The sequence below is a fragment of the Thamnophis sirtalis genome, unplaced genomic scaffold (genome assembly GCF_051295495.1).
Source record: "Thamnophis sirtalis isolate CommonGarterSnake01/CBP01778 unplaced genomic scaffold, rThaSir2_p1.2 scaffold_2, whole genome shotgun sequence".
NCBI classification, from domain to species: domain Eukaryota; kingdom Metazoa; phylum Chordata; class Lepidosauria; order Squamata; family Natricidae; genus Thamnophis; species Thamnophis sirtalis.
In genome coordinates this window covers 65,207,199-65,222,579 of record NW_028261382.1, presented here as the reverse complement: position 1 = coordinate 65,222,579, position 15,381 = coordinate 65,207,199, and the positions used below count along the sequence as shown (strand labels likewise).

The 15,381-nt window shown below is 42.3% G+C and overlaps 1 protein-coding gene across 1 annotated transcript in view; it reads left to right on the top strand.

The window, feature by feature from the left end:
• The first annotated feature begins 5,143 nt into the window (after window positions 1-5,143).
• Window positions 5,144-15,381, top strand: part of AACS (acetoacetyl-CoA synthetase) — a 53,885-nt gene continuing 43,647 nt past the window's right edge. Inside the window, exons 1-3 of the mRNA XM_087705817.1 lie at window positions 5,144-5,345; window positions 11,720-11,823; window positions 13,080-13,200. Of these exons, the coding sequence (XP_087561943.1) occupies window positions 5,228-5,345; window positions 11,720-11,823; window positions 13,080-13,200 (343 nt within the window). The 5' untranslated portion in view covers window positions 5,144-5,227. The remainder of the gene's footprint in view (window positions 5,346-11,719; window positions 11,824-13,079; window positions 13,201-15,381) is intronic.

The following is a 15,381-nucleotide window of genomic DNA, read 5'->3' as shown; positions in this document are numbered from 1 at the left end:
GCCTGGCCGGGCAGCGCTCTCTCGCGGCAGAAAGAGGCTCCGGCGGAGCTCAGCGGGGAGAGGAAAAGCCTCAAGGCGCCCCGCGCTCGCCCCGCTCGCCTCTGCGCTCTTGGAGAAGCCCCGTGTCGGCGAGCCCCCCGAGAGGCCAAGGGGGTCCCCGGGATAGGGCTGGCTTTGGGCCAGGCGGCTCGGGAGGCCTTTGCGGTGGGTGGTTTTTTTTAAGGTGCCTGCCTCCCAAGAGGGGAAAGCGAAAGGAAAAAGGGTAGGAAAAGCAGGAGGGAGGAAAAGGCTGCAGGGAAGAGGAGGAGGTTGCCCAGTCTCCTTTCCAAAGGGAGTTTAGGCAGGGATGGTTGATATTGTCTAATCGTCGCCCCACATTTCACCCAGGTTTCTCTTCGTTTTCACATGTGACTCTCCTTCTCACATCTATCTTCGTTCATTCACCGTCCCTCCCTCCCTCCCTCCATCCCTTCTTCCCATCTATATTCCTTTGTTCCTTCCTTCTTCCCACATCTTTCATTCATTCATTTGTCCTTCCTCCCTTCTTCCCACAGCTATCTTCCTTCCTTCCTTCTTCCCACATCTATCTTCATTCATTCACCCTTCCTCCCTCCCTTCTTCCCATCTATATTCCTTCCTTCCTTCTTCCCACATCTTTCATTCATTCATTTGTCCTCCCTCCCTCCCTCCCTTCTACCTCCCTCCCTCCCTTCTTCCCACAGCTATCTTCCTTCTTCCTTCCTTCCTTCTTCCCACATCTATCTTCATTCATTCACCCTTTCTCCCTCTTTCCCTTCTTCCTCCCTCCCTTCCTTATTCCCATCTATATTCCTACCTCCCTCCTTCCCACTTTGTACTCCCTCCCTCCCTTCCGTATTGGACCCGTATTGTTGGGGGCAATATGCTGACTCTCTGTAAACCGCTTAGAGAGGGCTGAAAGCCCTATGAAGCGGTATATAAGTCTACTGCTATTGCTATTGCTATTGCTATTCTTCCCACATCTATATTCCATTTTTTCTTCCCTCTCCCCACATCTATCTTCATTCACTCATTTGTCCTTCCTTCCTTCCTCCCTTCTTCCCACATCTATATTCCTTCCTTCCTTCCTTCTTCCCACATCTATCTTCATTCATTCACCCTTCCTCCCTCCCTTCCTTCTTCCAATCTATATTCCTCCCTCCCTCACTCCTTCCCGCATCTATCTTCCTTCCTCCTTCCTTCCTTCTTCTCACATCTATTTTCATTCATTCATTTGTACTTCCTCCCTCCCTTCTACCTCCCTCCCTCCCTTCCTTCTTCCCACATGTATCTTCCTTCCTTCCTCTCTCCCTTCCTCCCTCCCTCCTTCAACCCACTCTAGGCAAACTAATTAAGTTAACAGTCATCTTGGCTTATATCCGCCATCAGGAAGGGGAGGGGAAGAATTCTGCTGGAGATTTTACTTAACCTATCAGTGAATGAACCATCATCAGTGCAAATATGAAGGTTTCCCCCCCCTTAAGCCAGCATTTCTCAAGCTTGGCAACTGGAAGATGGGTGGATTTCAATTCCCAGAATTCCCCCACCTATCCACCCACCTTCTAGCTGCCAAGGTTGAGAAACTCTGGCTTACACCTGTAATTGTGTGTAATTGTGTAATGGTCCAATGGAGCCAAGAGGTGACCCAAGACTACTCAGTACCTTTAGTGGCCTACTCAACTCTTCAGTTGAGTCAACATTGCCTTGTCTCTCTGCCCACTTTCTAAATCCACCCGTCCAACTTTTCTTTTTTTAGCAACTTTCAAAATATCCAGGCTACTCGGGTTCAAAGAGGATCCTGACCTAACCTCTCCCCTTCGGGTTTGCCTGCCTGCTCACCCCATCCTGAGCTTCGTGGCCAAAGGATTGCAACAACTCCTTGTTGACTGAAGGTCTTTTTCTTTTTTTAGCCCCAGGGCTGGCCAAGCATTTCCCAAATCCTGCTCCCAAGGCTGAGTGTGCAAATCAAATAAATTGGTTTCCCAAATCATCCTCTTCCCTACAGCTGGGTGTGCAAATCAAAACCATTCACAGTTTTCCAAATCCTCCCCTTTCCTATAGCTGCATGTGCAAATCAAAATAAATTAGTTTTCCAAATCCTCCTCTTCCCTATAGCTGCGCGTGCAAATCAAAATCATTCATAGTTTCCCAAATCCTCCTTTTTCTCAGTGGCTGGGTATGCAAATCAAAATAAACCAGTTTCCCAAATCCTCCCCTTTCCTATAGCTGCATGTGCAAATCAAAATCATTCAATTTCCCAAATCCTCCTTTCACTCTCACCGCTGAGTGTGCAAATCCAATCCAATCAATGGATCCTTTCCCCATACCATGAAAGCTGCGCTCTGATTGGGCACGCCTCTTCCCCAGTTCTGGCACCCATTGGTCTTCACGGAGCCAGTGCCAGCAAAACCTCTCCCTCTGATTGGTTGAGGAGGGCCACAGCCTGCTCCAGCCCTCCCATCGCTTGCTGGATGGTCCATGCTGGAGAGTCTGGGCTGATGTGGGGCCAGACCCAGATCCACCAATGAGGGGGCTGCATCTGCTTGTGGTGCGCTGATGCCATGGATCCATCCGCCCTCTGCCTCCGAAGGTGCCAGCTTTCGTGGGTTTGAACCCCAGTATGGGGCTTTTGACCCTTATCTGGGTTTCTACACATTTTCATTTATTTTTTCCCCCTGTACATCACATTGTATTGCATGCATGAAATAAGTAAAACAGAGTTTAAACTTGATTTATTGTTTTTTTAAAACATAATTCAGGGTAGGTTTTTTTTGTTCTTTGCCATAGAATTTGAGTTTATTTGAGTGTGATGCTTTTTCTTTTTAAAAATAGATCTAATTTTAACAGCAGATTTTTATGTATTCATTTATTTATGACATTTGTTGGCCGCTTTTCTCGCCACCAGGCGACTTACAGGCATAAAAGATAAATCTGAACAAATAGAGGAAGGAAAATCAAGAAAAAATATGTATTTTATTTTCAAATCTAAGGTATTTCCCCGCCGTGAACATTTCATTGTAGTGAATGTATTAATAAGTAAATATAATTTAGTTAAAGGCAGATTTATGGGGGGGGGCGGTTGCTAATTGAGGGTTTTTTTGCATAGAATCAGGGTCTGAGCGTGTTGCTTTACATACATACATACATACATACATACATACATACATACATACATACAGGTAGTCCTTGGTTTATGACCACCATTGAGTCCAAAATTTCTTTCTTTTTTAATAAGTTTCCATTTTTATTCTCTTCTATATAGTTACAGGTATACATTCACCTAGTTATTATTCTTATTTATCTTTATTACGTATTTGTTTTTCCATATGAAAGGTTAAAATATACATTCTGGGTTGCTTTGCTTACCATCCCGTACACCTATTTTATATTATCACTACCCTATATTTACTTTTCTTTTCACCCTCCCTCCCTTCGCTACTTTCTTTCTTCCTCCTCTCCTTCCCCTTCCCTTCTTCCCTTGCCTCTCCCCTACTCCTCTCTTCCTCCTCCTCCTGCCCTCTCTCCTTCTCTTTCTATCCCTTCCCTCCTTCCTCTCCTTTTTCTTCCTTCTCTCCCCTTTCCTCTCTTCTCCTCCTCCTTTCCTTTCTTATTATTGTGGTTATCTCTTTTCATTGCTGAACTGGTGTATTTTCGGGATGGTATTCCCGCAAACCCTGTTATAATTTTATGCTTATCCTTTCCTGTTCCCTTTTCTTCATTATCCTATCCTATCCTATCCTATCCTATCCTATCCTATCCTATCCTATCCTATCCTATCCTATCCTATCCTATCCTATCCTATCCTATCCTATCCTATCTATCTATCTATCTATCTATCTATCTATCTATCTATCTATCTATCTATCTATCTATCATCTATCTATCTATCTATCTATCATCTATCTATCTATCTATCTATCTATCTATCTATCTATCTATCTATCTATCATCTATCTATCTATCTATCTATCTATCTATCATCTATCATCTATCTATCTTCTCTACATCTCATTCTTGAACATGTATATTAATACTTTATTATCTATTTTCCCCCTCTTCCCTTCCTTTATTTAATAGTGTCTCGTCTCAGTTCTATATTTCTCTCTTGCTTTCTTTTCTAGTTTCTTTTTTCTAACAAATCATAAAATCTTCCCCATGTCTTGAAGTACACATGGGGAAGAGCCCAAAATTCCTGTTGCTAAGTGAAACATTTGTTAAGTGAGTTTTGCCACATTTTACCACCTTTCTTGCCACCATTGTTAAGCGAATCACTGCAGTGATTAAGTTAGTAACACGGTTTGTTAAAGTCAATCTGGTTTCCGCATTGACTTTGCTTGTTGCAAAAGGAGATCATGATCTTGAGACATTGCAAAGGTCATAAATATGAACCAGTTGCCAAGCCTCTGGATTTCGATCACTCAACCACGGGGATGCTGCAATCATTGTTAAGTGTGAAAGGCAGTCATAAGTCACATTGTAACTTTGAATGGTTACTGAATGAATTGTTTTACACAGAGGAGCGCCTGTATTTTAAATTTCAGGGTAATTTGATGCCCTGGAAGCTTCCTGCGTGACCTGATTCCACCTCTAGTTTTCAACCCAGCCTACCTCGCAGGGTTGTTGTGAAAAAAAAGACCTGTAATTAGAGGAAAGTCAGAAAGGAAGCTACCCATTCATGAAATCATGTTGGGTATATATCTATATCTATTAATTTCACTTGGCAGGTTTTATGATTTTTATTTAATTATTTTATTTTATTATTTTAATTTTATTTTTAAATTTTATTATTTTAATTTTATTTTTAAATTTTATTATTTAAATTTTATTTTTAAATTTTATTATTTAAATTTTATTTTTAAATTTTATTATTTTAATTTTATTTTTTATTATATATTTTTTAATTTTATTATTTTTATTTTATTTTTTAATTTTATTATTTTATTTTATTTTATTTTATTATTTTTATTTTATTCACCCTCGCTCCCCCTGCAAAGATCGGCCTTTCGCTCCGCGCACTATTTCTTGGGCTTTTTTTTTTGCTCCGCCTCTGGCGGAAGTTCACCGGCGCCGCCGAATAGGTGAAGCGTCTATAAAAGGCGCCGGCAGGAGGCGGAGCTCCGCAGTCCCGCTCGGACCGGCGAGGAGTTTGCGCTTAAGAAGCGAAGCAGGCAGGGGAGGTGAAGCGGCGGGGCTGTGCCCAAGTTTGATCATGTCTGGGGAGCTGGAGATCATGGAAGCGCAGCGGATGTGGGAGCCGGACTCCAAGCGCAACACCAGCATGGACCGGTTCCGGGCGGCAGTCACCGCGGCTTACGGCATCCGCCTGGGTGAGTCCCTGCGGGGAAGCCGGGCGAGAAAGCAACGCTCCGTCCATTTGCCGGGTTCTCTTTCCCGTTGCAGCCCAGTTCCTTCCCAGGAGGCAGGACCGCATCTCCTCTTGGGATCCCTCCCACAACGGCCCTGCAAGGTAGGCTAAGCAGGGCGCCCCGCAATTGCAAAGAACAAGATGCGCTGCTTGGATCGGCAACCTGGCACCCTCCGCAAATGCGATGCTGTCATCCTTGTTCTGGCTTTCTCTCTGGGCTTTTGGGGCTGGGGGGGGGGGCTTATTTGATCGAGTGGGGGAGGGCTGCCTGTGCTGGGAGAGCCGGCCGGCTGTCCATTGGGAGGGAAAACTACATTGCCCTAAAAGGATGATTATTTTATTTTTAATGCGTTTTTGGAAGGGGGAAAGAATGAATCTTGATAAAGTGGAGCCTCCAGAGGGAGAAGGAGTCTACCTTGGAAACAGCAGTGGCTGATGATGTGGTATAATAAGTGGAGCCTCCAGAGGGGGAAGGAGTCTATCTTGGACCAGCAGAGGCTGATGGGGTTGTTCAGCTTCCTCTAGTGGGGCTTAAATGATGCTTACCTGCATGGCATTCTTACATGTGCTCTAATTTGTGAATGAACCCCTGGGGAGACAATGTGGCATCCTCACAGTCCCAAATGTTGGAGCTGGTCCCCCCCCCCCGCCCCCATCTCCAGTTCATCTCACTAGCATGTCGAAGAGAAGCTTTGAATGAACCCGTCGGGCGTGTTGCACGGGCCCAGCCATTCTGCATCCCACCCACATATTTTATCCCTTCCCACGTCGGTCTTTAGCCCGGGGCTGATGCAAGATCGGAGCCTTGCTGCAATCCCAGGAGCCACCAGGGGACAACCGCCTGGCCTAAATCCTGACATGATTTGCAAGCCCGCAGGGTTTACCTGTGAGCGAGGGCCTTCACAGGTGTGCTTGCCAGCAGAGAGAGACCCTGCAAGACTTTATAAACATGCGAGGCACCCAGAGTTGCCTTGTCAGGAAGACGGGGGCCATCAAAATTCAATAAGCCTATAATAAAATAAACAGGATCTTGAGGCCTCCACTGTAGGGTGAAAAAAAAAATCCATTTTTTTTTGCCTTGCAACCAATACGATCCCCAGAATGAAACAGTGCAACCATCATGTGGATTTCAGCCCTGACACCCTCGGAACTGTGTCATCTTCCAGAGAAAATCTGGGTGCTTTAAAAAAAAAAAAATTATTCCAAGAAACTGGACCTCTAGCCCTCAAGGCTTGTACAAATCAGCGTTTTGCATTGGGCTTGGAGATGTCTTTTTGCTGCAGTTCAACACAGCTTAGATCAGCTGCCTGCTTCTCTTCCCTTCGCCTTTCCTCTCTGCAGGCTGAAATCCGTAGAAAAGAGGAAAAAATGGTGTGTGAATGCTGTTGTGTGGGTTCTGATTCCCTGAAGAGGGCAGGTTGTGTGTTTCCGCGTGCCGAGCGAGGCCTGATGCTTTTTATATTGGGAACTGCGCCAATGTGCTGTAAAAAGGAACATTTAATAAGATTTCTCCTTTCTTACAACGGGGGGAAGAATTTTAGGCTGTTGATTTTTGCATCGATCAAAAATAGGTCAGCTACCTAGGAGATTCTGAGCTACAGGCAGTGCTTGACTTACAATAGTTCCATTTTGTAACCATTCAGAGTTACAAAGGCATTGAAAAAAGCTGATTTATGACGGTTTTTACACTTATGACAGTTGCAGAATGTTCACATCATCAAAATTCCAGTGTTTGGGAACTGTCTCATGTTTATGACGGTTACAGTGTCCAGGGGTCATGCAATCCCCTTTTGCGACCTTCTGACAAGCAAAGTCAACAGGGGAGCCAGAGTCACTTAACAACCGTGTCACTAACTTAATAACTAGAGGGATTCACTTAACAACGGTGGAAAGAAAGGTTATAAAATGGGGCAAAACTAACTTAACAACTGTTTTACTTAGCAATAGACATTTTTTGGCTCAATCATTGGTGGTCGAAAGTCGAGGACTACCCGTACAGCTCCCACAAGGAGAGGCATAGGGTCTTGTAGTTCTGTCTACTGGCCATTTGGGACACTAAAGCTTTTCCCCTTTGTGCCCTAAAGTGTCAACGCGTGTGCGATACACAACAAATTTGATCCATTGGAAACATCTTGCTATATATATTTCATTTGGGCCTTCTATTAATCCATGAATAGATGAATAGAATAGAATAATAGAATAGAATAATAGAATAGAATAATAGAATAGAATAATAGAATAGAATAATAGAATAGAAGAGACAAGAATAATAGAAGAGAAGAGAATAATAGAAGAGAAGAGAAGAGAATAAAATAATAGAGTAGAATAGAAGAAAATAGAATAGAATAGTAGAATAACTGGGCAACTGTTTTCTCTTGATATTCTTGATGTGGAAAATAGATGCAGAATATCTCAGACAGGGAAGTTTGCTTCTTTTTGCAAACTTAACTGTTGTTAGCTTTAAAAAAAGATGTGCAAAAGCATCTGTTGCCCTCCTTTTCATGTTTTTGCTTGGCTGTTTGCAAGTGTGATCATGGTGTGGGGTTTGTGAAATGGAGGCTGGAAAATAAATTAGGTAGCATCCCTGGGTTTAGTTTCCAAGCAACTTTCTTTTTGCGCTCGCTTCGAGTAAACAACGATGCTAGTGCAAACAAATGAGATAACTCTGATGTTCAGAGATTTGGAAAAGTAAATACGGATTTGGTAAAACCTGAGATACAGGAAGTCCTCATCTTACAACCATTCATGTGGCCATTTGAAGTTACACCATTGTAGCATTCCCCAGGGTCACATGATAAAAATTCAGACGCTTGGCAACTGACTCATATGTACGACGGTTGCCCAGGAGTTGCGTGATCCCCTTTTACGACCTTCTGACAAGCAACCTCAGTGAGGATTCACTTGGTTTGGTTTGGTTTATTGGATTTATATGCTGCCCTTCTCCCAAGGACTCAACCGTGTGACTGACTTAATAACTGCAGTGATTCACTTAACAACTGTGGCAAGAAAAGTGGGGGAGGGAAACCCACTAAACAGCTGTCTTGGTTAACAACAAAAATGTTTGGCTAACATATTAGATAGGTTAACATAATAAAGGATAAAGAAGATGCAGAATATTTTTCAATTTGGGATTTGTTTTATCAATGGTTAGATAATAAAAATAGAAATTAGAAGAATACTATTGTATAAGAGCAAAGGATATTGTTATTACTAGTATCATGCATATGGAAAAATGACGCAGACTATATACGGTTTATTAAATGCCTACCTATTTTAAAGAAAAATGTGTAAATAAAAATACTTAAAAAAAGGCTGGGCTCAATTGTCATAAGTTGAGGATTACCCTGTTTTCCCTGAAAAATAAGACCTCCCTGGATAATAAGCCCAATCGGGCTTTTGAGCGCATGCGCTAAAATAAGGCCTCCCCTGAAAATAAGCCCTTGCCTAAAATATTTAAACGCCTGTGCAGGCAGTCCCCGCCATTTCCTGGGGGGGGGGGGGACACATGCCCCATGCACCTCACATGCACCTGCTATCCACACAGAACGGTCTTGTGGAGGCCACTACCGCAAACCCTAACTACCACGCCCCTTCTCTCTTTCTTTTAAAAAAAAAAAGATTTACAAACATGTAAAATACACACACACAAAACAATCTCAATATATAATCATACACATACTCACTGCAGCCAGGATTGCCTTTGCACAAAACTGGAAAAAAATCAATACACCCTCAGATGAAACTACAATCAGGAAAATACTCGAATGCGCAGAAATGGATAAAATGACAATAGAGCTAAAAGAAAGAGAAGAATCGGACTTCTATAAAATATGGAATAAAATGTACAAGTGGCTAGAAAACAGAAGCCAAGACAGAAAATAGAGAATACAAATATATGGAGATATAAATAATGAATACTATTATAAGTGTTAATATTATGTTTGTTACATTATAGGACAAGTTTATAGTGAGAGGAAGGCAATGCAGAAGGGAGAATTATAAAAGCTAAGAAGGAAAGCCGATATAGAAAGCTGTAAAATTACTGTATATTGTTATGAATGTTCTGTGTTTTGTTTTGTCTTATTGTGTTTTTTTTCTTTGCTGTGTCTTTCCTATTGTTTTTAAAGATCAAAATATTTAATAAAAATTTAAAAAAATTTAAAAAAATACACACACACAAAACCTAGACGTACACCACATTTACACAATACAATACAAACAGGAGCTTCCTGTTCTTTCTAATAGCAATCGATATCGCTCACCTTATATTGTTTCCCCTTCTATTATATTTCATTTGCATTTCACCATTCTTAATCCTCTTATCTTACTTCTCTGTCTGCTATATTGGCTAATTACCTCTAGTAAGTTTAAACCACTTAGATCAGTGTTTCTCAACCTTGGAGACTTTAAGTCCTGTGGACTTCAACTCCCAGAATCCCCCAGCCAGCACAGGACTTAAAGTCGCCAAGGTTGAGAAACACTGACTTAGATACATATATATATGTGTTAATTCTCCTTAACTTCTATTTTTGGGCTTTGTTGTCTTCCTTCATTGATCCTTGTTTCTTTCCTCCATCCACCTACACCATTTATCCCATATCTGGTAGTATATCTGTTTCTTCTTTTCCCTGGATTTCTTTTGTTAGTTTGTCCATTTCAGCACAGTCCGTAACGTTTCTTATTATTTCATCTTGGAATTAATTTGTTTTTCTCTTAGTGGCAGCCGCAAAAAGAGGGCAGGCCCAGCAACGCTACGGCTGGCAAGAGTGTGCCAGAAACAGAGACAGAACTTCTGGCCCTCTCTGGATCAGCTGAGCCACAGGCCAAGGTTAAAGGGCCTCCTGCACTTCCAAAATAATAAGACCTCCCGAAAATAAGGCCAAGCGCTTATTTCAGTGGTCAAAAGAAAATAAGACCTTGTCTTATTTTGGGGGAAACACGGTACCTTGTCCTAACAAGCCAACTTTAAGGGTGAGAGGAGTAGAATTGGGGTGCCCCATGATACCCTTGGCATTGCGCGACAGGACTTCACTTTTGTAAATAAAACATTAATCCTGTACATTTTTAACCCTGTACATTTTTAATCTTGTAAATAATCCTGGAAAAATATTGTTTAATTTTACACACACACACACACACACACACACCTACCTACCTACCTACCTACCTACCTACCTACCTACCTACCTACCTACCTACCTACCTACCTTTCCCAGTTATACATCTTTGTTTGCCTGGGGGACTCACCAGAAGCCAAGATGGAGCCATCCATTGACCGCTAAATCACAAAGAGAAAAATAAGCACTGGAGGTTGTTTTTTTTGGGCTTCCTTCCTTTCAAGCATTAGCTGAAACCCAGAAATTGTTTATCTGATATTATTGGGCTTTGCATTTTTTAAAATTAATTTTTTAATTTTATTTTTATATAAGCAATCCATTTTCCATTAACCAATGCGTCGTCTGGGTATACATATTTTGTGCCAACATTAAAATATACAGTTTTATTCATAATGTACTCTCATCTTAGCCTTACTTTGCAATATCTTAAATATCTAATATTATTACAATTCCATTGTAATTTATTTAAATCTATTAGTTGTTTGCATTAAAGGCGCTAGAGAGACAGAGAGAGAAGGGAGCTGTTTGTTCCCGAAAAGTAAGTATGGAAACAATAATTTTTAATTTTTCTTTGCCCAGGCCTGACAGGTGGTGTCTGCATCTGATGCCATGTGTGAGCAGATGGAGAGCAAAACTTGTAAAAATGTTTGATTTGAACGGCTTAATTTGCTTTGCTCGAGAAAAAAGGAGGAAGGTGGTAGAGTCGAAACAGAGTGGAAAAGGACTCTAGTTTAAGCCACCGTCGGAATGGGGTTTTTTTGTGGAAAATAATTATAGAGGTTTTTTTTAAATTCATATATATATATATATATATATATATATATATATATATATATATATATATATATATATATATATATATATATTAATTTTCAAAACAGACACAACACAAAGAATCTTCCTTCTTTACATAGTGTAGAAAGTGTATCAGTTGGTTACAAAAGACTTTCGTGCATCTTTTCCATAGTCATCAACCATAATTCATATTAACTCTTTAACTCGGATATATTTATACATATTACCATCATCATATCTCCATTTTCATTTGACTATAATTGTTTAAACATCATCATAAAATATATCAAGATTTAAAACATAACCATATACTGGCATTTCATTTGCTATTTCTAATATCCTCCAGTAACACTGAATCCTTATGGCCTATTCTAGCTAAACATAAATATAACATGTATGTTGGTGTCTTTCTTTTTGCTTCCAGCCAACTACAATGAGTTTTACCAGTGGTCTGTACAACATTACTCGGATTTCTGGGCAGAGTTTTGGAAATTCAGCGGGATTGCCTTTTCTCGGCTTTATGATGAGGTAAGATGATAGAATAACAGAGTTTGAAGGGTCCTTGGAGGTCTTCCAGTCCAACCCCGTTCTCAGGCAGGACCCCGTTCTCAGGCAGGACCGATGGCAAACCTATGGCACATGTGCCAAAGGTGGCATGCAGAGCCCTCTCTGTGGGCACATGTACCGTAGCCAGCTACTCTTCTGGTTTCCGGCGCATCGGCCAGCTGGTCTTTGCGGGCATCGGAGTGCTGAAAAGCAGCCTGAAAATGATCTGGAAAACAGCCCAAAAACAGGCATGCATTTGCCGGATAGCTGGTCTTTGGATTTCTGGGGCTCTGGCATGTCGGGGGCATGCATACACATGCTGGAAACCCGAAGACCGGCTGGCCGGTGATCCGGTGCACACACATGCATGTCGTGTTTGCACACGCGTTTTGGTTTGGCCACTCAGTACCATCGCTGCCCTGTACCATTTCAGAGAAATGATTTTGCAATCTCTTCTTAAAAACCTGCAGTGAGGGAGCACCCACAATTTCTGAAGGCAAGTTCTGTTCCACTGGTTCATTGTTCTCACTGTTAGGAAATTGCTCCTTAATTCCAAGTTGCTTCTCCCCTGGATTAGTGTCCATCCATTGCTTCTTGTCCTGCCTTCGGGTGCTTTGGATAATAGGTTGACTCCCTGTTCTTTGTGGCAACCCCTGAGACACAGCTGTTTTTCGATCGATCGATTATCCAGGTTAATTGAGGACTGAGTCACGCAGAAGATGGTGGGTGTGACTTTCCACCTGATTCTAGGTCTTCTCCAGCTTGGGTGAGCAAAGTGTGACTGCGGGACTCTGTTACCGTCATAAATGTGTGGCAGTGGCCAAGTGCCCGGAATTTTATCATATGACTGTGGGGAATGCTGTGGCAGCCATAAGTGAGAACTAGTCATAAGTTACTCTTTTTACTGCTGTCAGAACTTCAAACGGTCGCTAAACAGTCATAGGGTTTAAGGACTACCTGTAGTTTTCTTAGCAGAAGGCAACCAATGCCTTCTTCCAAAGGACTTTTTTTTAAAAATGTGCCCATCCGGTTGGATTTCCTGGTGGTGCCCCATCCCAGTAATAACCCAGTCTGATCCTGTTTTTTCAAGGGGGTGGGGAATGCATTCATCTAACTGGATTTAATGGAGCCCCCCAGCTGGTGAAGACGGGCAGAGAAAGACCCTCATAATATTGATCCTTTGTGCCCTACATGGCTGCAGCGATTTCTCTTAAGGATGCTGGATGTGTTCCCACCAGGTGATCGATCCCTCCAAGAGCATCGCGGATGTTCCCGAATGGTTTAAAGGCAGCCGCTTAAACTATGCCGAAAACCTCCTGAAGCACGAGGAGAACGATAAAATCGCCCTGTATGCCGCACGTGAGTCCCCCGTGCGAATCTTTGTAATTGCTGGATATACAACTATTCACATCTCTCTTTTTCTTTCTCTCTCTCTCCCTCTTTCTCTGCCTCCCTTCTTTGTCTCTCTTTTTCTCTTTCTCTCTCTGCCTCTCTCTCTCCCCCTTTTCTCCCTCTTTCTCTCCCTCCCTCCCCTCTATCTCTCTTTCTCTCCCCTTCTGCTCTTTCTTTCCCTCCCTTCCTCTCCCTCTTTCTCTCTCTTTCTCTCCCCCCTCTCCCTCTCTCCCTCCCTTTCTCTCTCTCTTTCTCTCTCCCTCTTTCTCTCCCCCTTTCTTCTCGTGAGTCCCCCGTGCGAATCTTTGTAATTGCTGGATATACAACTATTCACATCTCTCTTTTTCTTTCTCTCTTTCTCCCTCTTTCTCTCCCATCCTCCCTCTCTCACTCCCTTTCTCTTTCTTTGCCTCTCTTTCTCTTTTTCTCTCTCCCCCTTTCTCTCTCTCTCTCCATCTTTCTCTCTTTCTCTTTCTCTCTTTCCCTTCCTCCCCCTTCCTCCTCCTCTTTCTCTCTTGCTTCTTTTCTTTCTCCCTCCCTCCTGTCTTTCTCTTTTCTTCCCTCTCTCCCCCCACTCTTTCTCCCTCCCTCTCATTCTCTCTTTGTTTCTCCCTCTCCCGCTCTCTTTTTCTCTCCCTCTCTCTCCCCCTCTTCCTCCTCCTCCCCGCTCTCTCCCTCTCTTTCTCTCTCTCTCTCTCTCATTCTCTCTCTTTGTCTCTCCCCCTCTTTCTCCTCCTCTCTCTTCCTGTCTCTTTTTCTCTCTCCCTCCCTCTCCCTCTCTCCCTCTCTCTCTCCCTCGTCATCATTAGCAGTCGTGCGGGAATCATTTTTCGTTATCTTTTAGGAACCCCACTCTAGTTTACAGGGCGTGATTTCCCTGTGGTCTCCCATCCCTGCTTCCTTTTAGAAAAAAATTCTCAAGCATTCCTCCACCCAATTCAAGGGCTCTTTCATTACAGGCTGCAGGAATATTTCCTGTCTGCCAAAAACCTCTCGCTGTTGTATGTGCTGGGGTTGTGTGTGTCTCTTTTTCTTCCTTGGGGGGTGTCCGGATTCCCCCGCCCCCTGCTCTCCCTTGATGGCTGGAGTTGCAGAAGGCAAGGGTATTCTTCCCCACACCATAATCGCCCCAAACTTTCAGGGGCCAAGTCTTTAAGTACTTGCTGCAGATGTACTCTGCTGTTTATGCAACTTGCATTCTGCTCCTTTCCACACCTGGATGTTCTCCAGGTTGCTAAAACCCCCGTTAAGCCCCAGCCAGGCCCACCTCTCTGCCTTGCCTCCCCCAGCCAATTTTTTTTTCAAGTTGTGTTATGTAACGATTTGCACGAGAACAATCGGCAACTTCACCTGTTCTTGCCCTAGTCATAATTTTTGGAACCTGGGAAAGAAAGAAAAAAAAAACCCACTCTGGATTACATTTGAAGGTGTGAAGGTTGGACTCTCCCACAAGGAGCAGCCGGAGGGAAAAACAACCTTGGTTTTAGGATGCCCATGTACAATAGTGGCCAAAATTGTGGAAACCTTTTGGGAAAAGTGTACAGTATTTTTGAGGTTAGATGGCTGATAATAACACCACTTTTATTTGGAGTAGCACCATAAGATTATATATCAATGGAGAGATAATTTAATCAAAAATGTAATGTAATAACATTTTTTAAAAAATAGTTTTTATTAAACATTTTTACCTTTAAAAACAGAAAGAAAAACACAACAACAAAAAAAGAAAAAAAGACAAATATAACAATATAAAGTAGATATTCGTCCTTCTGTATCGGCATTCATGTTTAGCCTTTGTAGTTCTCCATTCTCCATTGCCTTTCTATCGATTTTAACTTCTCTAATAATGTAATAACAGTAGTATTAACACTTGTAATAATTGTTCACATCACCATTATATTTACATTGTAGTTAATACTTTAAGTTTGATAGTAATTAGTAACTTCGGTTAATTTTTATTCAATACTAGTTTAGAAAAAAAACCTCACAAAGACTTCTATTTCTTGTGGATAGTCTCACAAGATTGATCCCTATCGACTCGCCCAAATCTACCCAGTCAGAGTCCAAGCCTGTCCGAATCTGAGCGATTTTATCCTGCAGATACTGAACAAATTCTTCAGCCCTACCCTGGTCATTCCCAGTTCCTTG